At 39.4% G+C, this 21,508-nt stretch overlaps 1 protein-coding gene across 3 annotated transcripts in view; it reads right to left on the bottom strand.

Annotated features, from left to right (window-relative positions):
• MACROD2 (mono-ADP ribosylhydrolase 2) overlaps positions 1–21,508 on the bottom strand; it is an 851,353-nt gene that overhangs the window by 257,304 nt on the left and 572,541 nt on the right. For all 3 annotated transcript variants that reach the window (XM_059840665.1, XM_059840666.1, XM_059840664.1), the window contains exon 7: positions 20,534–20,564. In XM_059840665.1, coding sequence (XP_059696648.1) covers positions 20,534–20,564 — 31 coding nt within the window. The remainder of the gene's footprint in view (positions 1–20,533; positions 20,565–21,508) is intronic.

The following is a 21,508-nucleotide window of genomic DNA, read 5'->3' as shown; positions in this document are numbered from 1 at the left end:
CTGGTGAAAGGTGGTTAATAAAGAACCTCACAAGAACTTTTCTGCTCTGATATAGTGACACAAAGCTGGTAGAGCACTGAAATAAGGGAGAGCCTTTCTTCATCCACAGAAGTGCACTGGGTAAGACAGGGATCCCTGGTTAAGTCAGTCAGGGTCAATGCTGGCACCAGGGAGCATGATGAAACTCACACAAGCCAGCAAAATCAAGACAAGTTGGAGGTCAAGACACATGGACTCTCCTGGGAACAGGGCTTGCTCAGCCCTGGCTTGTCAGAAGAGGTGCCCAGGCTGTGCTGGCTGATAGGGGCCTCTTGTCTAATCAGCACATCAACTCACCTGCACCATCTACAGCTCAGGTGCTTTTCTGTTCCCTGTCTGGGCTCAGCTTAGGGCTGCAGCTGAAAGAAGTCAGTTGCCAGAAGGTGGCTACAATGCAAGACAAACTAGGTCACAGCTGGTCTCTCTGAAATACACAACATCACACCATGCTTCACTTCATGCTCTGCCATGTTGATATCATTGGAAAAACACCTGCCACATAACTGTGTTCAAAGTGTCAGCTGAACAGAGATGTGCACTGTAATCGTGTAGGTCATCTGAGCAGAGGCTTGCACCAGTAAGTCCAAAGATACCACTGAAGAAAAACTAGATTTCAAGTTTATTGAGTTGTTTGATGTTTATTAGCATTGGAGGGGGGAAGAAGTTTTAGTGAACACTTACACTTGGACTACTGAGGAGGAACAGTGTTCCCCTACAAGTACCTTTCTGCAAGAAGTATCATAATGCTGTTCTGAAGGAGAGCTGCATGTGTGTAAGATTTTCAATTTTCTGCAGTAGTAGAAGATTTTTTTTATTAGAAGTCTAGGTTTTGGTTTCACTTTCCCAGCATTTGTAAAGGAGTATGCTTGCAGGGGATACATCATAGAGAAATGGATTCTGTGGCAGTCTTGTAAAAAAAAACATAGCAAGCAATACTTGGAGACTCTGGGAAGCAAAACTGCTTCTTAGCTGTGGTGTTTACTGTGCTGTGTGATGGAGCTTTTCTGTCTGTCAGGGAATTTCTAATGCCCAAGCAGAAAATTAGGCTTCAAGATGAGCACAGTAGGGGAAAGATCAGACAGACACCAGTGCAACACTGAAAGCAAAAAGATCTCCCTGCTCTTGCCATTAGCATTCTCCTATGGGAGGAGAAAGCCTACACAATGCAAATGCAAGTGGAAGACAGACTCACACAGGTAGTTTTGCAATTAAAAAAATCTGCCTATGAGAGTGCATATGCAATGTCTGTGTAAAGTACACAGCTGTTTAAACACATGTATACAGCTGTTCCCGAGCTCAAGCACATCATTCTCCTTTAAATACACTTTATACCATAACCAGAATTGCTATTCCAGAAACAAACGTTGTACAAAGAAATGTTAATTGAAAGAGATCTCAAAGTGTACATGAGCTTCCTAATGCAGAGTATTAAATCTTCTGTTTTGCCATACCTAACAAGCAAGTTGGGTTTTAAGGTGGCAACATAATACAGCCGAAGTAATTTGAAACAAAGTGTAAAGCACTAGTCAGCTGTGAAATCTCCCATCATACACTGAATTGCACAGCAATGGGATATTGGCTTCAGTGGAGTTACAATTCCAACATGGTTAAATATTTATTCTACCCACTGATTTAAATAAAAATGCCCTGTTGTTCTCACGTGCAGCAAAGTGTAAGGAATCAATCCTACCTTCCTGAAGTTTCTTGCTAATGCCACAGGAGATAAAACCCAACCAAATCAAGCCCCATGCACCCACACGCTCTGAATTCCACTTGAAACTGGTACTTGCTCTTGAAATGTCCAGGGCATTGGACCTCCTTCACCTACACTGACACTATCCCAGACCCTCCTTGACACACAATCTCTCTAAGCACCAAGGGATGATCTGTTCAGCAGTGGGGATAGAGTAATGATTGAGTACCTTGCACGGCACTGTTCCTCATGGCACTTGCTACTGATTGCAGGCTCGAATTGAAGGCTTATCTGAAGTAGAGATATTCTTGAGGTGCCACTCCTTACTGGTTTTGGATGTCTACTAATATATCTGCCTCCACAGGCTGAGCAGGGGGACAAGGGGTAGGAATTACCAAGAGGGGCTTGCTCCTCTTGCTGATGGATCTTTGTGCAGACAGAGGGAGCCAGGAAAATGCCCTGAGGAGCAGCAGATTGAGGTGGAGGAAGAGGAGGAGAAGGAGGGAGTATGGAACCTCTTGCTGCAAAATGGAGAGTAGGATTTTGGGAAGAAGGGCCAAATGCAAAAGAAAATATCAGGGCTACTAGCTTTGCTGAGCTTGTTGTCATTGTATTGCAGGGGCTCCATGCTGCAGTCTCCTTGTCACAAGAGTTTCACACCTTCTTGGTGGTTCTCGTGGGCAGCTCCTCAGAGCAGTGACTCTTCCTTCCTCACAAAGCAGCCAACTGACTCCAGCTCCCTTCTCACCCAGCCACCCCACTCTTTTATAGCACTCTTCTTCTCACTGCCTACAGCTGTGCCTGTTAAAGTCAGGCCTGCTCCTAATCTCTGATAATTGCCCCAGCTGCAGCTCCTTAGGGGTGAGGTTACTTTCTGCACTATCTTAATTTTCTTATATTCTACCCCCCTAGAGGAGCTCTCAGTACTTTGTCTCAAATAGGCAGCACAGCATGGCAGGAGTTACAAGAGCCAGGGGAAACCCATGTATGTAATGGACATGTGCCACCACAGCAAAAGGAAGGAAAATGGCAGCACAGAAAGTCTGGGAAACTTTAGAGGAATGAAACATACACAGGCAATAGTGAAAAAGGTACAAAATCATGTAAAGAACACAGACAGCATTGCCAGCCCAGCTCTAGCCCTTAAATCACTTCCAGCATGTTCATTTGCTCTAGCAGATGCAACACAAAGACCACGCTGGATTATCTAAAACCAACAGAGCATTTGGGGAAGGCCATCCACGTACAAGAACAAACAAAGCTATCTCACATTATTTCTACTGAAGCACTGTTCTTATCTGCTCTCCAAGGGAAATCAAAGATTTCCTAAGAGCACATAATCAGCTGAAACAATATATACTTATTCCTTGTGAAAGAAAAAAAAAAAAGGGAAAAAAAAAAAAGAAATAAAGATGTTCTTTTATCTTTTTTCCCAAAAGACATATGAGGAAGAAAGTTATAGGGCAGGTTGGGTGAAAAAGCAGGACACTATGTCTGGCACATTTAATCTACTTAGTTTAGGCCTTTAAATAAATACAATATTGATTCTTGGTTTGTCTTTATTATTCACACTGTGGATTTTTTTCAGTTCTTGCCTCAGACTGCAGTAAACCACACTAAAGGGTCACACCAGCAGCTATTGTATTCAGGAAATCCACAACAACTCAAAACTGAAATATCTCCATCCAATCTGGAGCTCAAAAATGCCAGTACACCTGGGAGGAACAGAGAGGGGGTGCATTCTGAATTTGATGCTTAATGGCTTGTTCTTCACTGTACAGAAAGGCAATTCATGCTACCTGAACACATACTACATGCTCGCTGATAAAAAAAGTGCTTGTGCAGGTTGTTGGACTTAATGCAGCATTGCACTAGCTCAACAATTTCATGCATTAATTTTTGAAGAGAAAGAATGCTTTTCCCCTTGCCCAGATGCTGCTTCATTTCTGTAGTAGTCATTTGCCTGGCAAGAGGTCAGCTCCACATATCCTTCTTTTTTGGTCCTGCAAGGGTCACAATGTGCCTTATTTGATTTTATGCTCCTGTATCTATCAGCAAGCAGCAAATTTACACTATTTATCTTCATTTCAGGATGTATTGCAGCAACAACTTTTTCAACAAAAACTACATGGAATCCAGTAGCACCTCTCCAACCTTCCCCCCAGAGCTGCACTGAAAAGCCTTTCTGCATGTTCTGAGACTACAGCACTATACACAACAGATGAAAGGTGGTTAGAAGACTGTTAAAGTTTGGAATAATGGGAAAAACTGGATTCAAGCAAGAGTAAGGAAAAATTGAAATTCAAAACTCTGATTTCAGCAAACCTGCCTGGTTGTAACAATGCCTTGCACACTTGTGATGCTCTTAGCAAGATCTCAAATGCTAAAGGGTGTAAAAAACCATTAATGGGTACAATATCAAAATAACCTTATCTTTTGGAACACCTTCATCAGAACACTTTTGACTAACAATCCCCCCAAGAAGCAGTTGCTTTTTAAGCCCAATACTGGTAGCTGATCAACAAAATAATCCCGACCTCATCAGATAATTCAGGGTTTCACAAAAGATCACAGTATTAATTGCTAAACAAGTTTTTGTTACAAATACCATTTCTCCTAGCATCTCTGATTTGCATTTCACCCACAATTATGCTTTCATTGAGTCTTGCATTCTTCAATCAAAAAGGAAATTAAAGAACCAGCTAATAACACATGCAATCCCAGAAACTCAAATCCAATTTTGTCTTGATATGAACTTTAGGTCTTATTGAAATTGTTGTAAGTAGCATTTTCAAGATGTTTTCTGGTAAGTTGCCAGTGTATTGTTGGGGTTTTTAAAATTTATTTAAAAATCATTATATGAGCAAACATAGGGCTGCTTTAGGAAGGAATGGGATTTCCTAGTCTTCAGAAACATCAAAAAAAATTTCTGGTCAGACCAACAGCAGTAAATCCAGCCTTAAATTAAAATTATTTAGTTTTGTGAGGTGCCACTCTTCAGGGGGAAACACATAAAGCCCAAACACAGATGTTTACCAAGTAATTTTGAACAATATTCAAATTGAGACGGGGGAAAAAGCAATGAGAGAGCAAATGGCAATTACTGCACTCAGAAGGAATGTCCAGATTTGAAACAAAAGAGCCAATGCTATGGTTGGTCAGATCAAGCAGCAAAGGATTTGGAAGACTGAGAAATCTCTTTTGTCCAACGATGCAGCACAAATAAGAACCTGACCTGAACAATTTAAATGTAAATTTCTTACTACCTGTCAGACAGGTGAGATTTAAAGACATCCACTTAAAAACCACGCATCTCCAAACCTAGTCTTAAAGTGAAAATCAACCTCCCACCTCAATTTCCTTCTAAATGTGGCCATGTGGCTGCAAAGGGTTTGTTTTAACTAGCACTTCAATAAATTTGGGTTATGGTATGGTCAGCATGAGATGACCCACACTACACCTGGGGAAAACCATCCTCTCAAGGCAGGTGCACGCCACAGTCAAACACAGGTAATCCTCTGGGAAACATGGCATCCCAGGCAGGTTAGCAGAAGGGATATGGAAAAGCATTAAATGCTTTGCATGGAGAAACCTCATTGATTGTGAAACAGTGAGGCAAAATAGAAGATTTTTAATTGGGGAATACATAGAAAGAAGTTGTCAATTCAAAAGAGCTTGTTACATCACCAAAAATAACGTTAGACTTGGAATCAAGCTTAGGAAACAGTTTAGTCAATGTGATTTCCATTAATTTTATCAAAGTGTCCTTACTACACACACAATTACACCCAAGACAATTCACTTTATCATGACAGCTGCACATCTGCAGATTGTGAAAAATACCACTGCAATATTGAGTTGGGTAGGGATTGTTTCAGTGAATCATTGGTAGGCAGGCACTAGCCTCTACAGCTCAGTTTTCCTCACATCTCTGGGAACAGAAATCAGTTTAAAAAAACTCCAAAACTGCACAAAGGATGGAAAGTTTATGTGTGTACCAATGCATAGGTGAAAATCTAGAAAGGGAATAACAGTACCTGGGAGTGAGGGGGAAAAAAAATTAGAAACAGTTCTGCAAGCTCTTCTTGTAGGAAGTGGAAGAAGATTTGGGAGTGAGGGTGTGACATTGAGCCTGGGAAAGGTGGGACTCAGGGAAGACCTTTGCATTTCACTAGGTAAATCTATTTTAAGTGACAATACATTAAATTAATTTCCCCCAAATTAGGACTGTTTTGCCCATTATGGTACTTGGCAAGTCATCTCCCTGTCTTCATCTTGGTGCACCTATTTCTTCATCTTGTCTTTCCCCCTGTCCTGCTGAGGAGGAAGAGAATTAAGCAAGTGGCTGGGTGGGCATCTGTCAGCCACCATCAAGCCACCATACAACCACAGATTCCTCTGCCAAGGACACTTTACATGTTCTACTCTTTTTTCTTCACCAAAACACACAGCTTGAAAGCCTGCAAAAAGAAGTCCCAATCCCAGTAGTTACAGTAACTACTAGGAGACAGAAAAAGAATAACAGACTCAAAATTTGTGGTGTGATGCCACTGAAAGTCTGAATATTATTATTTAAAATGATTATAAAAAGGAAAGGCACAGCTTCTATATAAACCATTTAAGAATAAATAAAAATGAATTATACTAGCACTGTAATGGGTACTAATCAGGCTATGTTGAAACCAGTGTATAACCAGCAGTCTTAAATTAAAAGTATTCTAGGAATACAGAAATAGAGTGGTGGGCATTCAAATAAAAGAAAAAAAAATCTAAATTCTCTAAAATTCCGAAAGGTTAAGGAAGAAGGATTTGTATTCCTTAGAAAATAGGAGATTACAAATAAACCTCTGTGAAACAAAATAATTTGAAGAAACCAGAAGACTAATTGCTGCAGGTGATCTGAGTTCATGCAAACACCAAAAGTCAAATTAAGACATCCCCTTCAAGCAGGAATTTGGAAAAAAATCCTCTGAAGAGACTGAAAGAGCAGGAAGAAGGAAAAAATGTTAGCAGTCAGGCATACTTTTGCAAGCAGTTTAAAAACTGCTTAGAACACACTTGAAAGAGCTTGTGTGCAATTACAGAGTTAAGAGGGGAAACAATGAATGTGTGAGCTTCTGGGACATTTCTTGTGCTTAAATTTTAACACCAATCTTGTTTCTTATGATTTCCCATCAGATTCCACATCTACCTTTCTACCACCAGAAACAAACAAACAACCGCCAAAAAGAACGGATGCTTTGAAAGGATGAAGTACTTTTGAAAATCCAGTAAACAAATAAAGAAGCCCACAATCCAGCTGGAAGAAAGTTCAGAATGTGGAAAAACATTACCTTCTGGATCCAGCTCTAAGACCTGAAGGTGCAGCTGTCACACCCTTGTTCCCCCAGAGTTACTGCACGCTCAGACCTGCTGGCTGAAACATTCGTGTGGCCATCCTCTGCTTTGGGCCAGATCAGGGGCTGGGCTGGATTCAACAGCTTCAGTGTAGGAGGTTCTTCACCCAGCCACACTCTCTGGGGCTGAAATGGTTTGCCCAGGAGGTGGACTGATGGACCTGAGGAGGCCATGAGCGCCTGCTTGGGGCAGCTGTGGGCTGAGCATTCTCACAGCAGCTGGAACTGGAGTACAAATAGTGCTTAGACAGGACTTCCTGGGTGTTTGATGGGGGTGGTTTGGGCAGGGTTTGATAAAACAAAGTGTCTTTTAAATAACTGCATCTAATGTGTGCTAATGTGATGATATTGTCTTAAGCATTACAGACAGATAATTCAGGATTGGACTGAAGCCCGTGATTATTTTCTAGCATTTACTGTGTGGATATTTAAATTTATCATCAAGGAAAAGAGAATTTCATCATCACTCCTGACATTTTTGGGCAAGAGAGCAGCCTTACAATTTAGAGATCTGTAGACATTAATGTATTTAGTAGGCAGTGACAAAAACAAGCAATAAATACAGAGTAACCTAAATAGCACAGATCATACATTAAAAGTTACAAAATTAAGGCTACACATGAAATTCAGACAGAACCATTTTGTTTAGTAAGTAAAAAATCAGTGAAATATGTTGACAGTAAGTCATAAAAACAAATAATAAAAATAAGTAGATTAAAAAAAACTGTGGAGGTAAGGGAAAATTTAAGACATCAAGAATGATAAAATGTGGAGCCAAGGCTGAAATTTATTCAGTACAAATATCAAGGTGACCTCTTCCTAGCAGAAAGCTTTGATACCATGAAACTTCAATAATTTGTGAAGATTGGCCTATCAAGCAGACATAACTTGTTATCAAATCCAATTTTTAAAAGTAGATAATTTCTTGAAATCATATGCAACTTTTAATTTATATATTTTTATGAACTTTAAGCCTGTGTTTTATTGGCATTAGTGCTGATGGAGAAATGTTTCTATTTATTCCTTTTCAGAAAATGCTCAGCTTAGTTAAGGTCAGCATAAATGCCATGTAATCAACATGGAAAACTCAGAAGAAGGTCAACGACTAGGAAAGAGAGTCGTGAAAACATGGAACAAGTTAAGAAAGCATTTGGAAACTAATTCTTTACCCTCAAATTCCACAGCCAGAACACCACTGACTGCCCTTAGCAAGACCATTTGGAATATGCTGGCATTATTAGAGAAACTCAAGGCCAGAGTAGTTACATATTCCCACATCACTGGTGTACAACTTTGGGAAATATCAACAGAAAATATTGGTGGGGAGTTACACTCAAATTTGTCAGTTGCACGTTCTCTAACCCTTGGCCACCAAGTGGGGTAACCACAGTCACTGCTTCTGTTTACTCATAGTCAATAAAACATTGACAACTACACCACACCACACAACTGAGACAGGTACAGAATTCCATAACACAAAATCCTCATGAGGAACGATATGGAAGCGTTGCCAATATGCATTCTCATCACCTGAATCACGGCAGCTTTGATTAAAAGGGAGCTTTGAATCTCACTTTTTTGGGGGGGAAGGGTCTGCTATACATCAGTGATTCATTGCTTTACTGAAAACTAGTAAATTGTAGGTTATAATGTTGGTAGCAAAATACAACAGAAGATTTCTAGGGCACTGACTGGCGTGGCCAGCACGTAAACAGCATCACTTGTTTCTTCTATACTGTTTCTAGTATTGTGAAAAAACTATCAGGTTTCCTTCCTTTGTCACTTTTTAAATTAGGCAAAATGGGAAAAAAATATCATCTCTTAATCAAGCAGTGCCAGCTTAGCAGCAGAATTGTTCTTTACTCTCATTCCTAAAGACAGGAAAAAACCACCCTGAAAACCAAACCAAACGGAGAAGGCTACAACCAACCTGCAAAATACAACTCAAAATGCCATTGGACATGTTCCTAATGGCACTAGGCTAAAAAATAATGTTCTGGCCTCCTAACAGTCAGCTACAGAGTGTTTACTGCTACAACAGAAAGAATAGTTAAAAACCTATCAGTGGCAGAATGTTTAGCACCTATTACATACACAAGTGTAACTACCTAATGGTAATTAAGGGCATAAGAGAATGACTAATGCTCTGAATCCATAAAAGTGCATTGGTTTGGAAGCTATTATGATTGCACTGTCTGCAGCTCACAGCCTGCACTGGGCAATTTACAGTGATAAGCATTCTGCATAAAAGTGATACTCCATTCTTCCAACACTGCATAATGAGCTGGTACATAAAGCTGAGACTACACACCACACGCTGGTCACCCCCTGAACAGTCCATTTACTCTCCTCCTAAGGATGCACCTGTTTTTCTTCATCTTAAATTCTACATATTCCTGTGCTGTATTTTTCTCATCAAAATGCTGAACACTTCATGTGGTGTCTTTTGTGGTTTGGAAATACGTTTTTGTTCCTTGAAACTGAGAAACAAGAAAATGGATAAAGAACATCCAGTACTGGCTGGCTGGTAGCTAGACCAATGGGCTGATATTTATATCAGCTCTCATTTAGCTCAGGGGTTTCTGAACCAGGCCTTCCCCATGCAGAAGTGGCATCAAATTATTCATATTGAATAGCACGTTCCTCTAGGAGTGACCTGAAGTGCTACTCTATTGGACTAAGCAACCCAAAATTTGGTTTGTAAGAGAAACAAGTCACAATGTATGATGAACTACTATATTTTCTATATGGGATACTCCCTGAAAATGAACGTTTAATGTTTGTATTCCAGAGAGAAATGAAACAGAAGGGGGCAAAAATTCTTCCACTGCCACAGCATCACATAAAAGAAATTATTACCCTTTAAATTATACCATATTTCTGTTAAAGGGTTCTTTCAAACATCACAGAGAGAAGGGGGGGGGGGGGGAATGATATGCTGCATTGTCCAGAACTAAATTGGAAAATGATAGATACAGATTATCATCTAGTAATTTATAGGACAGCAAGTACTTTCATTCTCTTAGATATAAGTACTATACTGAAAGGAATAAAAGAGATATACAAATCGTTTACAAATCAGACTTTAAAGCAATGCTCTTTCTGAGGGGCTAGATACTCTTTCAAGAAAAAGTAAGATAAAGTCTTCCCTGCCCAAATAAAATATTTTTAAAAAGGTACAATACTTTGGACTAGATTTCTCCTCTGCAGAGCTCAATGCAGAATTTCAAAGTGAATAGGTCAACTACAAAAAACCACATTTATTCCTCTTGATGCAATGGAATATTTCATAGCTAGTGCAAATGACCATGGCTTCTCTGAAACCAGTGTACTCCAACATTAACTTAGCTCTGTTTCCATTTTAGTTACCAGATGGAAACCTAAAATCATAGCCAGAGATAGAAAAAAAGTACATTAGTAAGTGAATAACATTGCTGTGAGTACTACTATGAGTAGGCCAGTTAAAGGAGTCCCATATTCCTCATGTCACTCTGGAAGCCACACAGCTGCTGCACAATTCCAAAAAACAGATAAGAATGAAGAAAGTTAAGCAAACATCTACCAAAAGCTCCAAAGTTCTCTACACAGCTGTCAGAGTAAATAATTTTCTTTAGGCTGCCATGGTTTTCCTTTCCATCTGGAGCCAGCTTACCTCCCGTTCCCTGGGACAAAATCAGAGTCTGTGTGAATCTATAACCACTCAGACCTGCCAGCAATATTAACAGAATCGTGGGATGGCTTGGGTTGGAAGGGACCCTCATCTAATCTAAACTGCAACCCCACATTTTTGCTGGTTTTTACAGTAGCCATAACACATCCTGCCAAACCCAGGGGTCGTTTTGGTTCCCATGGGATCAGACACAAAATCACTCCACAAACACAATTTAGGGCGTTCTCTCTTCAAGGCAGGAACTTGTAAGCCACTTTGACTTTTCCTCCTGAGGACTCATCCAGGAGCTCTGTGTCCCCCATCAGTGATGGATGAGGGGTTGGGATGCTCTCAATAACCTTTATCATGCCCACCAAGCCCTCTGACTGAGAGGGAGCAGTTTGTTTATGGGCGGTGCTGGTGACAGGCACAACAACAAGTCCCCTCATTCAGTCAAATGGGTGAATTGAAGGATTAGTCTGTCATGCCAGCACAGGGCCTCATTTTTCTTCTGTGCTACGTGGGTCACCCCCTTCCCACAGCCTGTATTTGATCATGATTAATTCGTCAAGGCTGGCTATAGCATGGAAATGAAGGAATGGATTGCCAATTACAGTTATCTTCTCGCAGAACACCCCTTGAACCAGTCCTTTTCTGCAGGAGTGACAGCTCAGAAATAAACCACAAGCAGCTCTATTGAGCAGAAGCATGACCCAAAGTGTGTTTTAAAGCAGAAGGTGACTTCCCCCTGCCCAAACCAGCTCTACAGTGTAAATATGGGTGGCTTCTATCCTGCCTGCCTGGAGAGAACAAAAAGCCCACTCACACTTGTTTTTGTAGTCACCTTGTTTGTGTGTACAGAATTTCTGACCTAACACTCATCAACAAGAAGGTGCACATTTGTTTCTGTGAACCTCACCCTTAATAAACCTGAAGGGGAATTTAATATGTATAAAATTACTGCCAAGTAAAGAAACCTAGCAATGATTCTGCTCTGCACAGAGGCTCTGGGAAGGATTAGAACTTTCTTCCCAACAGTACTCACAGAAAGGTAAATTCTGACTCTTGCTGCATTTCCTCTGCAATAAGCCTTATGTGTTCTTACTAGCTGTGTTGTATTTCATCTATACAAGAAACTAACTTAAACTGAATAATCAGATTCTGATAGATTAATTAAACAGGAAACAATTCCACAACAACCTGATATTTCATGAATAATTATTAATAGGGAATTTGAGAAATAACACCACAGCCCTGGCAATGCATGCATGCAATTTGTTTAATTCATTGATACAAGTTACTTGAGTTGCATAAATTCAAAGCATGTGTATAAATCTAACTTTTTATTACCTCAGAAATAAGTAGTTAAAAAGAAAATCTCTTTCTCTGAAAAAAAAATAAATTAGAGCATTGTAATAGATGCTTCCTTCCATTGTTGTAATTCATGGTACTTTATTTTCTGGCACATCACACCTTGAGACAGAAGACAGGTGAACATTTTGCCAACATGTGCAGCACGCAATAGCTTTAAACACATTCCTAAGATAAAAAGGCACAACTAACTCTCTTCCAGGCCCTCCATTAACCCAGCTGCCAACACGATCTGTGGTGTGCAGAGCTGCAGAATACATCTTATGAACAGGATTCTGGCTCAGAAACAGGATTAGTCATTCACTACACAGAACCTTTCAGCTCTGCTATTCTGCCTCAGTGGCAGTTGCCCTTTCCAGTGATATATGGCAGCATCACAATTTAACAAAGATGCAGGAAAAAGGACAACACAGTGAATGACTCTCTGAGCCAGAGATGCCTTTAGCTTGACTTCCAGGTACTTTGATGAGACTCAGAGTAGCAGATCTATTCTGCTGATCCTTTCTCTCATTTCAGGAGAAGGATATTTGCCCTTGCAGCAGTACATTTTTACCTTTCACAAGCCACCTAAGAGTCTCCATATTCTCACACACACTTCTTCCAAACTTCTTGGAGTGACCAAAGTTAAGAACGAGAGAGGACTTTGGTAATGTAAATTTATAGATATGGTAAATTCATATATATGACTTTCTGTGTTTGTACTGGAGTAGTATTAAGGGTCTCCAACACTGACTAGGACCATTACAATAGATATTGCATAAATAAACAGTAAGAGACAATGTCTGCTATGAAAAAGTAGGAATAAAAAGTAAGTAAGAATAAAAAGTAGGACAAATAAGGCCCAGCATCACAATATTCTGTGGCCAGACCACAGATAGACCCTTTGCACTAAAAACTGAGGAATTAGTGGAAAAAAGAAGCTGTTTTCCTGAGGCATTTACTATCTAATGCAGTCACAGAAGTTCAAAAAGATAGCAAAGGTCAACACCTTTGTGGTAAAACTATTTGATATATGTGACACCACAAATATTACTCCTACTCAAGTTTAGTGTGTCAGGGCTTTTAAAAGCTCTGCAAGGACACACAAAGACTTGCACTGCTTTCCTGTCCTCACAGAATCAGTTTCAAGCTGTGAGTGGGACTCAGCTGAATACACTCAGAGTCACAGGATATCTCAGGCTGAAAGGGAACCACAAGATTATTGAGCCAGACTCTCTGCTCCTCTCAGGACTACCTGAAATTAAATCATGGGAACTAAAGGCATCATGCTCATCAGGTTTCATGGCAGCTTCCTTCTGTTTATGTTTGTAAACTCCAGATAAAACAATTGCATGGTATTAAAAAGAAACCTTGCCATTGGTGAGCTTGTTCTGGCTGCCAAAGTATACAGAACGTGTGGTATAACTAAGATTACATGCAAGACTAGGTAAGCCAGAGTGCACAGGTAAATGAAATCACTGTTAAGTGCTAAAAACGTGGGAAGGCATGAAAAAGATATTATTATAATGACCATGTTTTCACACTCCATCTAATAATGGATATGGTTAAAAGACACCCAAACCAACACGGTAGAATTCACTAATGGATTGGGCTCCAAGATGAGTTTTAGAGACATGCTCTTTCCTGGGGCAAGGGGCAAGATTACATCAAAGAAAAAAATTTGGATAGCAATAATTGGGTCTTTAACCAAGAAATATTTTATACTCCATGCATCATCTTAATGCAATGTCTCTAGGATGAGGTCCACATAGCTTTATTTTCTTACTTCAATTCATTTCTTAACAAATGAGCTTCAAAGAGCTTTAGCTTTTCCAGAGTGTAAAGACACAGAACAAACACATCAGATTATCATGTTGACATCAGCCCAGAAAATTTAGAAAAGAGAAGTGATTCTGTTGGTATACAACAATATAGAGTTTTAACTTTCATCATGGTAACTGAGACATTCCTAGCTCTTTGAACAGAAAACCACAAATATGGAAGCAAATAATATATCTGACCAGCTGAAGCCCTGTTTATAATTTCTGCAATATGCTTCCTGGATACCAGAGAACTTTTCCAGCTTATTGATGCCTTACAGGACGGTTACCTGACCAAAAAAAAAAAATAATAATACAAAAAGTGAAAGGAAAAAAAGGGGAAGTGCCCAAAGCTCAACATGTTTTTGATGCCTTTGGGGATGTTCCTGCCTTTTCCTCAGCAGTCTGGAGATACCTACAGAGCTCACTGCTAAAGCAATTTGAGCTATGCTAGAAGCTTCAAGATGGAAAACACTATGAAATAAGAGCAAGAGAGTGAGCACACAATTGTTTCTAGCAGAGGAGAACCCAGCCAGTGAGGTTAAAGAGGGTGGGCAGCTGCAAGGTTGAAAGGCGTGATAATATAATAATAAATATCAAATAAAAACCTGGCTGAAAGATAAATATAATTTTAAGAGGAAAAAGTAACTACATAGACTTTTATTTCTTCCTAAAGAGAACATGGAAAAGACTAAAAGAGATGCCATGAGGTAATTGACTATTTAGTCAACAGTCTCAGCTTTCAAAGGGAAATTTTAAGGGCAGTCACTAAATGCCATTTTCATGAAGGACAGGATTTGTCCTCTAGTGTTCAGGGGAAATGCTGCAAATTGGACCAGTCAGCAAGACCTTCAGAATAGATACAATTCTAGATAGTCAAACCACATTATCCATAAAAAGCTAATTTCCACTGAAAAAGAGAGCTTATTAAGTCTCTCCTCTGGAATCAAGCTAGAGCTTCTCCTTGCTAAATACATCACATGAATGTTAATTTTAGACTGCTGAGAGCTCATCAATTTACACTTCCCTGTAATAATTTTTTAGTATTTAAATTATGGGAAGACACCAATTAGTATCATGGACACCACACTATCTGAAATAAGAACACTGTTAAATAATGCATGCAACAAATTTTTATACAAGTAGTAATTAGATTTCTAGGATTACTTGGATATTATAATAGTAATTTCATAGCTGTTACCATTACTTTTAATAATAATCTCTTTAACTGGTGATCAGACGCAAAAAAAGTGTCAAAGAATGAGTTCTCATATATCTTCATTTTTGCAAACATATTACATTATGCCAATTAACAAAATGCAATTAACTCTCAATGAGTTACAAAAAAGGTCTTTTAAACAACACAGGGTCAAAAAGTTGATGTGGTCTAAGCTGAGGGATGAGGAGGTGCTGATCAAGTTTAAAAATCAGCTTAGTTATGAAAATCTTCTTAATAGGAACTTTTCTTATGTGACCTACCAGGTTGGGATTTTTTACCACAAAGAATTTTTATTATAATATCCATTTTCCTGGATAACCTCAACTGACATCACAATATCCAAATTCTGATGATCACATAAGCATCAAGCCTTTTTAATGGTGACAGGAACTCAAAGCACCAGACTGAAGATAAATACAAACCCACTTCCTAGTTACTCATTACACACTGGGGTAGAGTGGCTCTGGAAAATTTACAGCTAAATCCTTCCTTGGAAAGATGACAGTGCAGCCCTTATTAGAATTGCTCATTAAAGAAACATCTATTCCAGAAATGAAATGCCAACAGAAAATGAGGAAAAAAAAAAACCAAAACAACAGATGAGAAAGATGGAAATAGATGGCCTCAACCTTTAACCCTGTGTCAGGAATTTATTCTGCCTTGGAAAATATTTGGTTTAGTCTTCTGACTCAGATTTTATGAGGGCTTTTACAATCCTTCAGCCAATCACCTGTTGGTTAATCCCTTGCTATAATCTACCTGGGATCCCCTCATGGGGAGAAGAGCTGATGGAGATGCTCCCAGCCCTCTGGAGCAGGATGAAATCACTCCTGGGACTCTGAGCAGGACAGACTGGGGCTCAGGACAGCGGTGACACAAGCTGGCACAACTCCAAAGGACCTCTTCCCCAAATCTAAAGCAGACCAGAGATCTGTGCTCCCTCCCTGCAGCCTCCCTTAAGAACAGATTATATGCTTCTATTTCCTATACACACAGCCAATTTACTCTACTTTTTTTCTTTTCTGACTTCCCTATACCCAGAGCAAATTTATTCTACTTTTTTTCTTTTCAGACTTCCCTTTAGCAACACATAGCAAAAAAAAAAATAACCAAAAACCTGTGCAATGTTTTGTCATGACCAGGCCAAAAGCTACAAGTAAGCCTCAGTGGATTCTACAGCAACAAGATTTACTCCAATGTAATAAGGATTTTTAAAATGGGGTGAAACTGTGCATTTCCACCACCTAAATTAGCACAGACATTCTGCACTTTCATGGCATTTGGTCTGTTTCTCTCTCTGTTTTTAAAATTAATGCAAGTATAAGCTCATGAGAAAACTAAGAGCTGCCTTTATATTTCCTCTCAGAAAGAATAAAGGACACAATTTTCATGAAATCAAGCTAAGGTACATCAAACAGCTGTAGTGATGTAGAGACAGAAATACACATCAACTGGAATTCAGAGTTTCATCTTTCTCCCTCCACTTTATTTCTTCTGTTTCCCCCTCTCCCTTAAGTTTAAAATAACATTTAAATACTAGTTTTTGTTGTCAAAGAGCACCTCATAAGTACCTCAGAACAAAGCCCAGCCCTGTATTACTGTAAAGTAACAGTCAGGAGGTAACACACAGGTGTGCACACCATAACATCTTCAATTCCTTCCATACGCAGCCTATCCCACAATTATCTCTCAAAATATTTGTGACAAACATGAAAATCCTGTGTCCTTACATCCATCTGCAAAGCCTTGTTTTAATTTTGGGGCTTGGAAGGTTTGTAGAACCATATCCAACATCCTTGTTCCCTTTGCAGGCTGCAAAGACCACAATTTGTGGAGAGAGTCTCAATGAGGTGTTCTTCCAGAAAATCTACTGAAGAAAGTGGCATTTCCCCCCCAGTCCCCTCTTCTGGAGGTAGCCCAGACATAATAAGTCAGTAATTAAGGGGAAATTAGACATATAAATGGTGACCCACTGGTATAACATGACAATCTGACACGCTACAGCCTAAAACAGCACTTTGTATCCTCTGCCTATAGATTTTTTCATCCCTTTTAATATAGTAAAAGTGCTTTAAAAAGGAAAAAGAGACAAAAACGTAAGAAAATCCCTGAAAATCAAACTGGTCTGGCTTATGTTTGTGTATTACTAAACAGCTGCTAAGGATGTGTGGAGCTTGATACTCCAATACCTCCCTAATGCCATGGGAGGGGTGGAAATCCTCAGTCCTCCTCCCAAAACAGTTTCATTTGGGAAACTTCATGCTCTTGGTATAAATGAAAACATTTATTGCAATGGAAGAGAGTAACCCAGGGATCCATGGGGATATAAACCTTCACAACCTTTCCTTTCTTAGACTGATTAGCAGTTCTTAAGCTTATTAAAGGTGACAGGGATCTCTTAGGAAAATATATTAGGGATTTGGGATCTCATAGGGAATTTTTTTTCCTAGAGTGCCCGTGGGCAGACTCTTAGTTGTTTTTTAATCCTTACAAATATTTAGCATTGGTGGCTGCTTATGTTATTTTTCAAAGATGGAATCCCACTTCTAAATCAAAGATCTTTTGTGAGTGGATTTGTTGCCAGCACTCTTTAAACAGGAGCACATGAAAATCCAAATTTTGCCTGCTGGCACTGTGCAGCAGCCAAATGGCCTTCTCAAGGCTGTAGCTTGCTCAAGCTGAAACATCCACAGCGTGATGGGTGGAGATGGAGCATCAGGAAAGTGTCTGGGGAGGAGGGCAGACTTCTCCTCTATCCAACACTCTTCCCATGGAAAGCAATCTGGCCTTTGCCAATACCTCAGGAAAAGCCTTGCTTGCTTGTTTCTTCCCAGCTTCCTTTTTATGGGAGTAAAGGAGTGCTCTGCAGTGATGAAAACAGGAATGGACTGCTCCCCACAGAAGTGTGAGCACTGTCCTAAGGATGAGAGGGCAGGTGAGCAATCTACACATCTGCAGGAGTCTGGAGCAGAACTCAGTCCAGATTCTCAAGCTGGATACACTCAGCCAACCTCCAGCAAATGTCTGCACTTCAATTTGTAGGAGAAATTGCATCCTCAGCCTGGGGTTTCTGAAGGGAAACTTTTGTTTGTATGGGTCCAAGATGAGGAAACAGCAAGTGTGTTCCTTCTGTACTGCTTTATTGGACAGTCCTGAACCTGTGCTGTGTTAGGTGCACAGCACAGGTACCCTCATCAGCTTGGCCACCAGGAATGAGGCTGATCCACTTTTCCATCTAGACACTGCCTTTGTCTAAGGGAATATGCATGGATAAAGTGGGAAACCCCAACAAAACAAAAGATATTAAAGCATATTTTTGTGGGGCTTGTTTGTACTTTACATTGCAAACACGTCACAGTGCAATTCTAGCAATGCAACTGCTATCAAGCATTCTTGAAAATACTGACACCTGAAGCCAGATGCAGGCCTGTTTAATTATTACTCTCAGGCAGTGCATCTGAAAGTCTGGAAAGAAGGGAAGTACTTCTTTAATTGAGGAATAAAAGACATTTCTTAAAATGTAAACAGTACTATCAAGTAGAGGCTGTATTCCCTCCCCCAAAAAAACCCCAAAAGTAGCCTCAGAAAACCAGAGCATTTTAGCACAAACACATTTTAATTTATTTCCAGCAGTGAAAACAGCAAACAATTACAGCAAAAGCATCTGCTGCAGTGGATAATGTTTCAGTAATGCCACAGCTAACTTTGAGAAAAGCATAGAAAATTTCACATAAACTCACTATTCCTATCAGAGATCCTTTCCAACTTTCTTTGCTGGCTCCAGGGAACCATATTTCTCACCTGCTGAGACTCTTCTATTAACTAGGCCAATTCTAAAATAAAGTGAACTATTATTCTTTGTACCTCCCACTTATTGGTAATTTCCATACACTTACATCATATCTTGCTTGATTTTCTAAAATAAATGTATCAAACACAAACAAGTGTAAACAAAATTAAGTATATCAAACAAAAATATTTCTATGTAAAAGATCAAGATTTAAGCCAATGAATCAAGGACTAAAATGCAAATTTTGCCTCCAAGTTCAAAAGGGGGACAAAAACTGAGAGCTGAGGCAAAGCTTTATCTGAAACCAGATTTCTGTTCAGCCAGTCCTAGTGCTCATGGAAATGGCATCTGCATGTTCTTCTGCAACAATGGAAATGCAGTTCAAGTAGAAGGGAATACAGCACCCAAACTGAACTAGATTTTACCTTCTGAAGCCAATTTCAGATCTACAATCATCAAAAAATTTTAATAAGAGGTCCTTAAAATAGAAGGAACAAGCCTAAATATTTCTGCCTTCATTTCTCCCCTCCTGAATCTGAATTATCTAATTAGTCAAAGCTCAAATTATCTTATCTAACAATTACTGTATGTTATGACTTATGTCATATTTCATTATTACATGATAATGACTTTTTAAAAAAAATATTGCTGTTTAGCATAAAATCATCGAATAGTTTGGGTTGGAAGGGATTAAAGATCATCTGGTTCCAATCCCCCTTGGGACACCTTCCACTGGACCAAGTTGGCCTTCAACAGTTCAAGACATGGAGCATCTTCATGTTTCTTTAAAACATCCTTATTTTTAAAACTTCAAATTGTATAAGTAACCAAACCTACAATCATTTATTGGATCTAAAGGAAAAAAAAGCAGCATAGGTTACTGTTTAAGGAAAAAAAATTCCCTTTGTAGTTTGCATGTTTTCTCAAATTTCTCAATTTGTTTTCTAAATATTGAACTACTTGTTTTTTTCCTCCTTCAAATATCACACTCGCTTCTTTCACAATGCCAACCAAAAGCCAGTTAACTGCTAGTGATGGATTACCTTATGATTACAACAAAGCAAGAGATTTACAATAACCATTTCCTTCCAGTTCCTTCAGGCCATGTAAATTTGCATGTAAATTAATAAACTAAAACGGTGGAAGTAAAACTCAAGGGAACTAAGATAATTTCCTGTAACTCCAGCAAGCTGGCTTGGCTTTTTTTATTTGTTTTGGCCAGTTTTGGACATCATGGCATCTTTCTTTCTTTCCCTCTGGATGGAGAATTTTGCCAGACTCCTATTTTTCCCTTGTTGAAATAACAGCAGCGTGTTTAAGAGCTTCTGCAGAAGGGAAATCACAATTTCAGGTCTTGGCTCACAGGCTCTAAGGGTTATGCACAACAGTATCCCACTTCCCAGCACACCAGCATCCAGTCACAGCCAAAGGCTTTGGGGCTCTGTTATTTAACACAGTATAAATATATTGGTGAGATAAAATGACTAATGAGACATCTGATAGGAAATATCACTGTTTGAAATACCAATAACAGGGAAAAATGAGTAAGAATAAGTGACATCAAAGGTGTGTCTTACCATAAATTCCGGTTGAAATACAGGGAAAGGCCTGTAAAACATATGAAAGGAAAAAAAGATCAGTGGGATTCCTGTTTACCATACTTTTCATCAAAACCAAGAGTGTTTTAAAATTCCTGTTTTTCAACACCCAGAGATTATATGTTACAGCATTCATGGATACAGCAGTCAAATCACAGGCATTCTCATGTCATTATATGAAACATATTCCATATGTTTTCCTTGCTGCCACATTAATAAAACTGCATTCTTTTTCACATCTTGAGCTACAAGCAACATTTGAACACAGACTCATTCTTAAAACTGCCTTTTGAGCTAAAATTTGATGCTATGAGCTAAAAATGAACACCATAAGCTACTACAGTAGCAAAAAACAAAGTCGTATCATCTGGGTAGAGTTAGACAATGTTTCTTCATCAGTAAAATAAGCTTGGCCAACTTAGAGTATGTTATGCCTCTTTGCCATGCCCTCATTCACTATAATCTCCTTTTTTGATTCAGTTCTTGACCTCAGGTCTTTTGGATGTGGTTTATGGTGTGACCCAACACAGCTGTCCTGCTAGAAGCCAGAGGTTTGCAAACTGGGACAGGAAGAAGGAGGAACTGGAAGATGCTGGTGAATAGAAAAGAGTACATTTTTGGGGCAGCTTGGACACCAAAGAATATACATCACGCAACAAGAAATATTACAGACACTGTGCCAGGAAGAACAATGATTTACATTCCTGCTAGCTGTATGTGTTGTCTTGAGATTTGCATTTCTATGAGCCAGAGTCAGTTTTCCACCAGGAAACAACAAAGCTGACGTTTCAGGAGAGAGGCAATTTTCTTGGTGTTCAGCTGATACGTGATATCGCCCTTGCCTCCCACCTCTGGACTGACAGCAGGCACAGCTCAAAGGTATGAGAGCACCTGGGACCAAAGTCTCAAATATCCACCCTGAGGCTCCCTCCAGATCCCCCAGCAATGAGTCAT

Source organism: Haemorhous mexicanus, chromosome 3 (genome assembly GCF_027477595.1).
Source record: "Haemorhous mexicanus isolate bHaeMex1 chromosome 3, bHaeMex1.pri, whole genome shotgun sequence".
NCBI classification, from domain to species: Eukaryota; Metazoa; Chordata; class Aves; order Passeriformes; family Fringillidae; genus Haemorhous; species Haemorhous mexicanus.
This window is presented reverse-complemented; position numbering and strand designations above follow the sequence as displayed.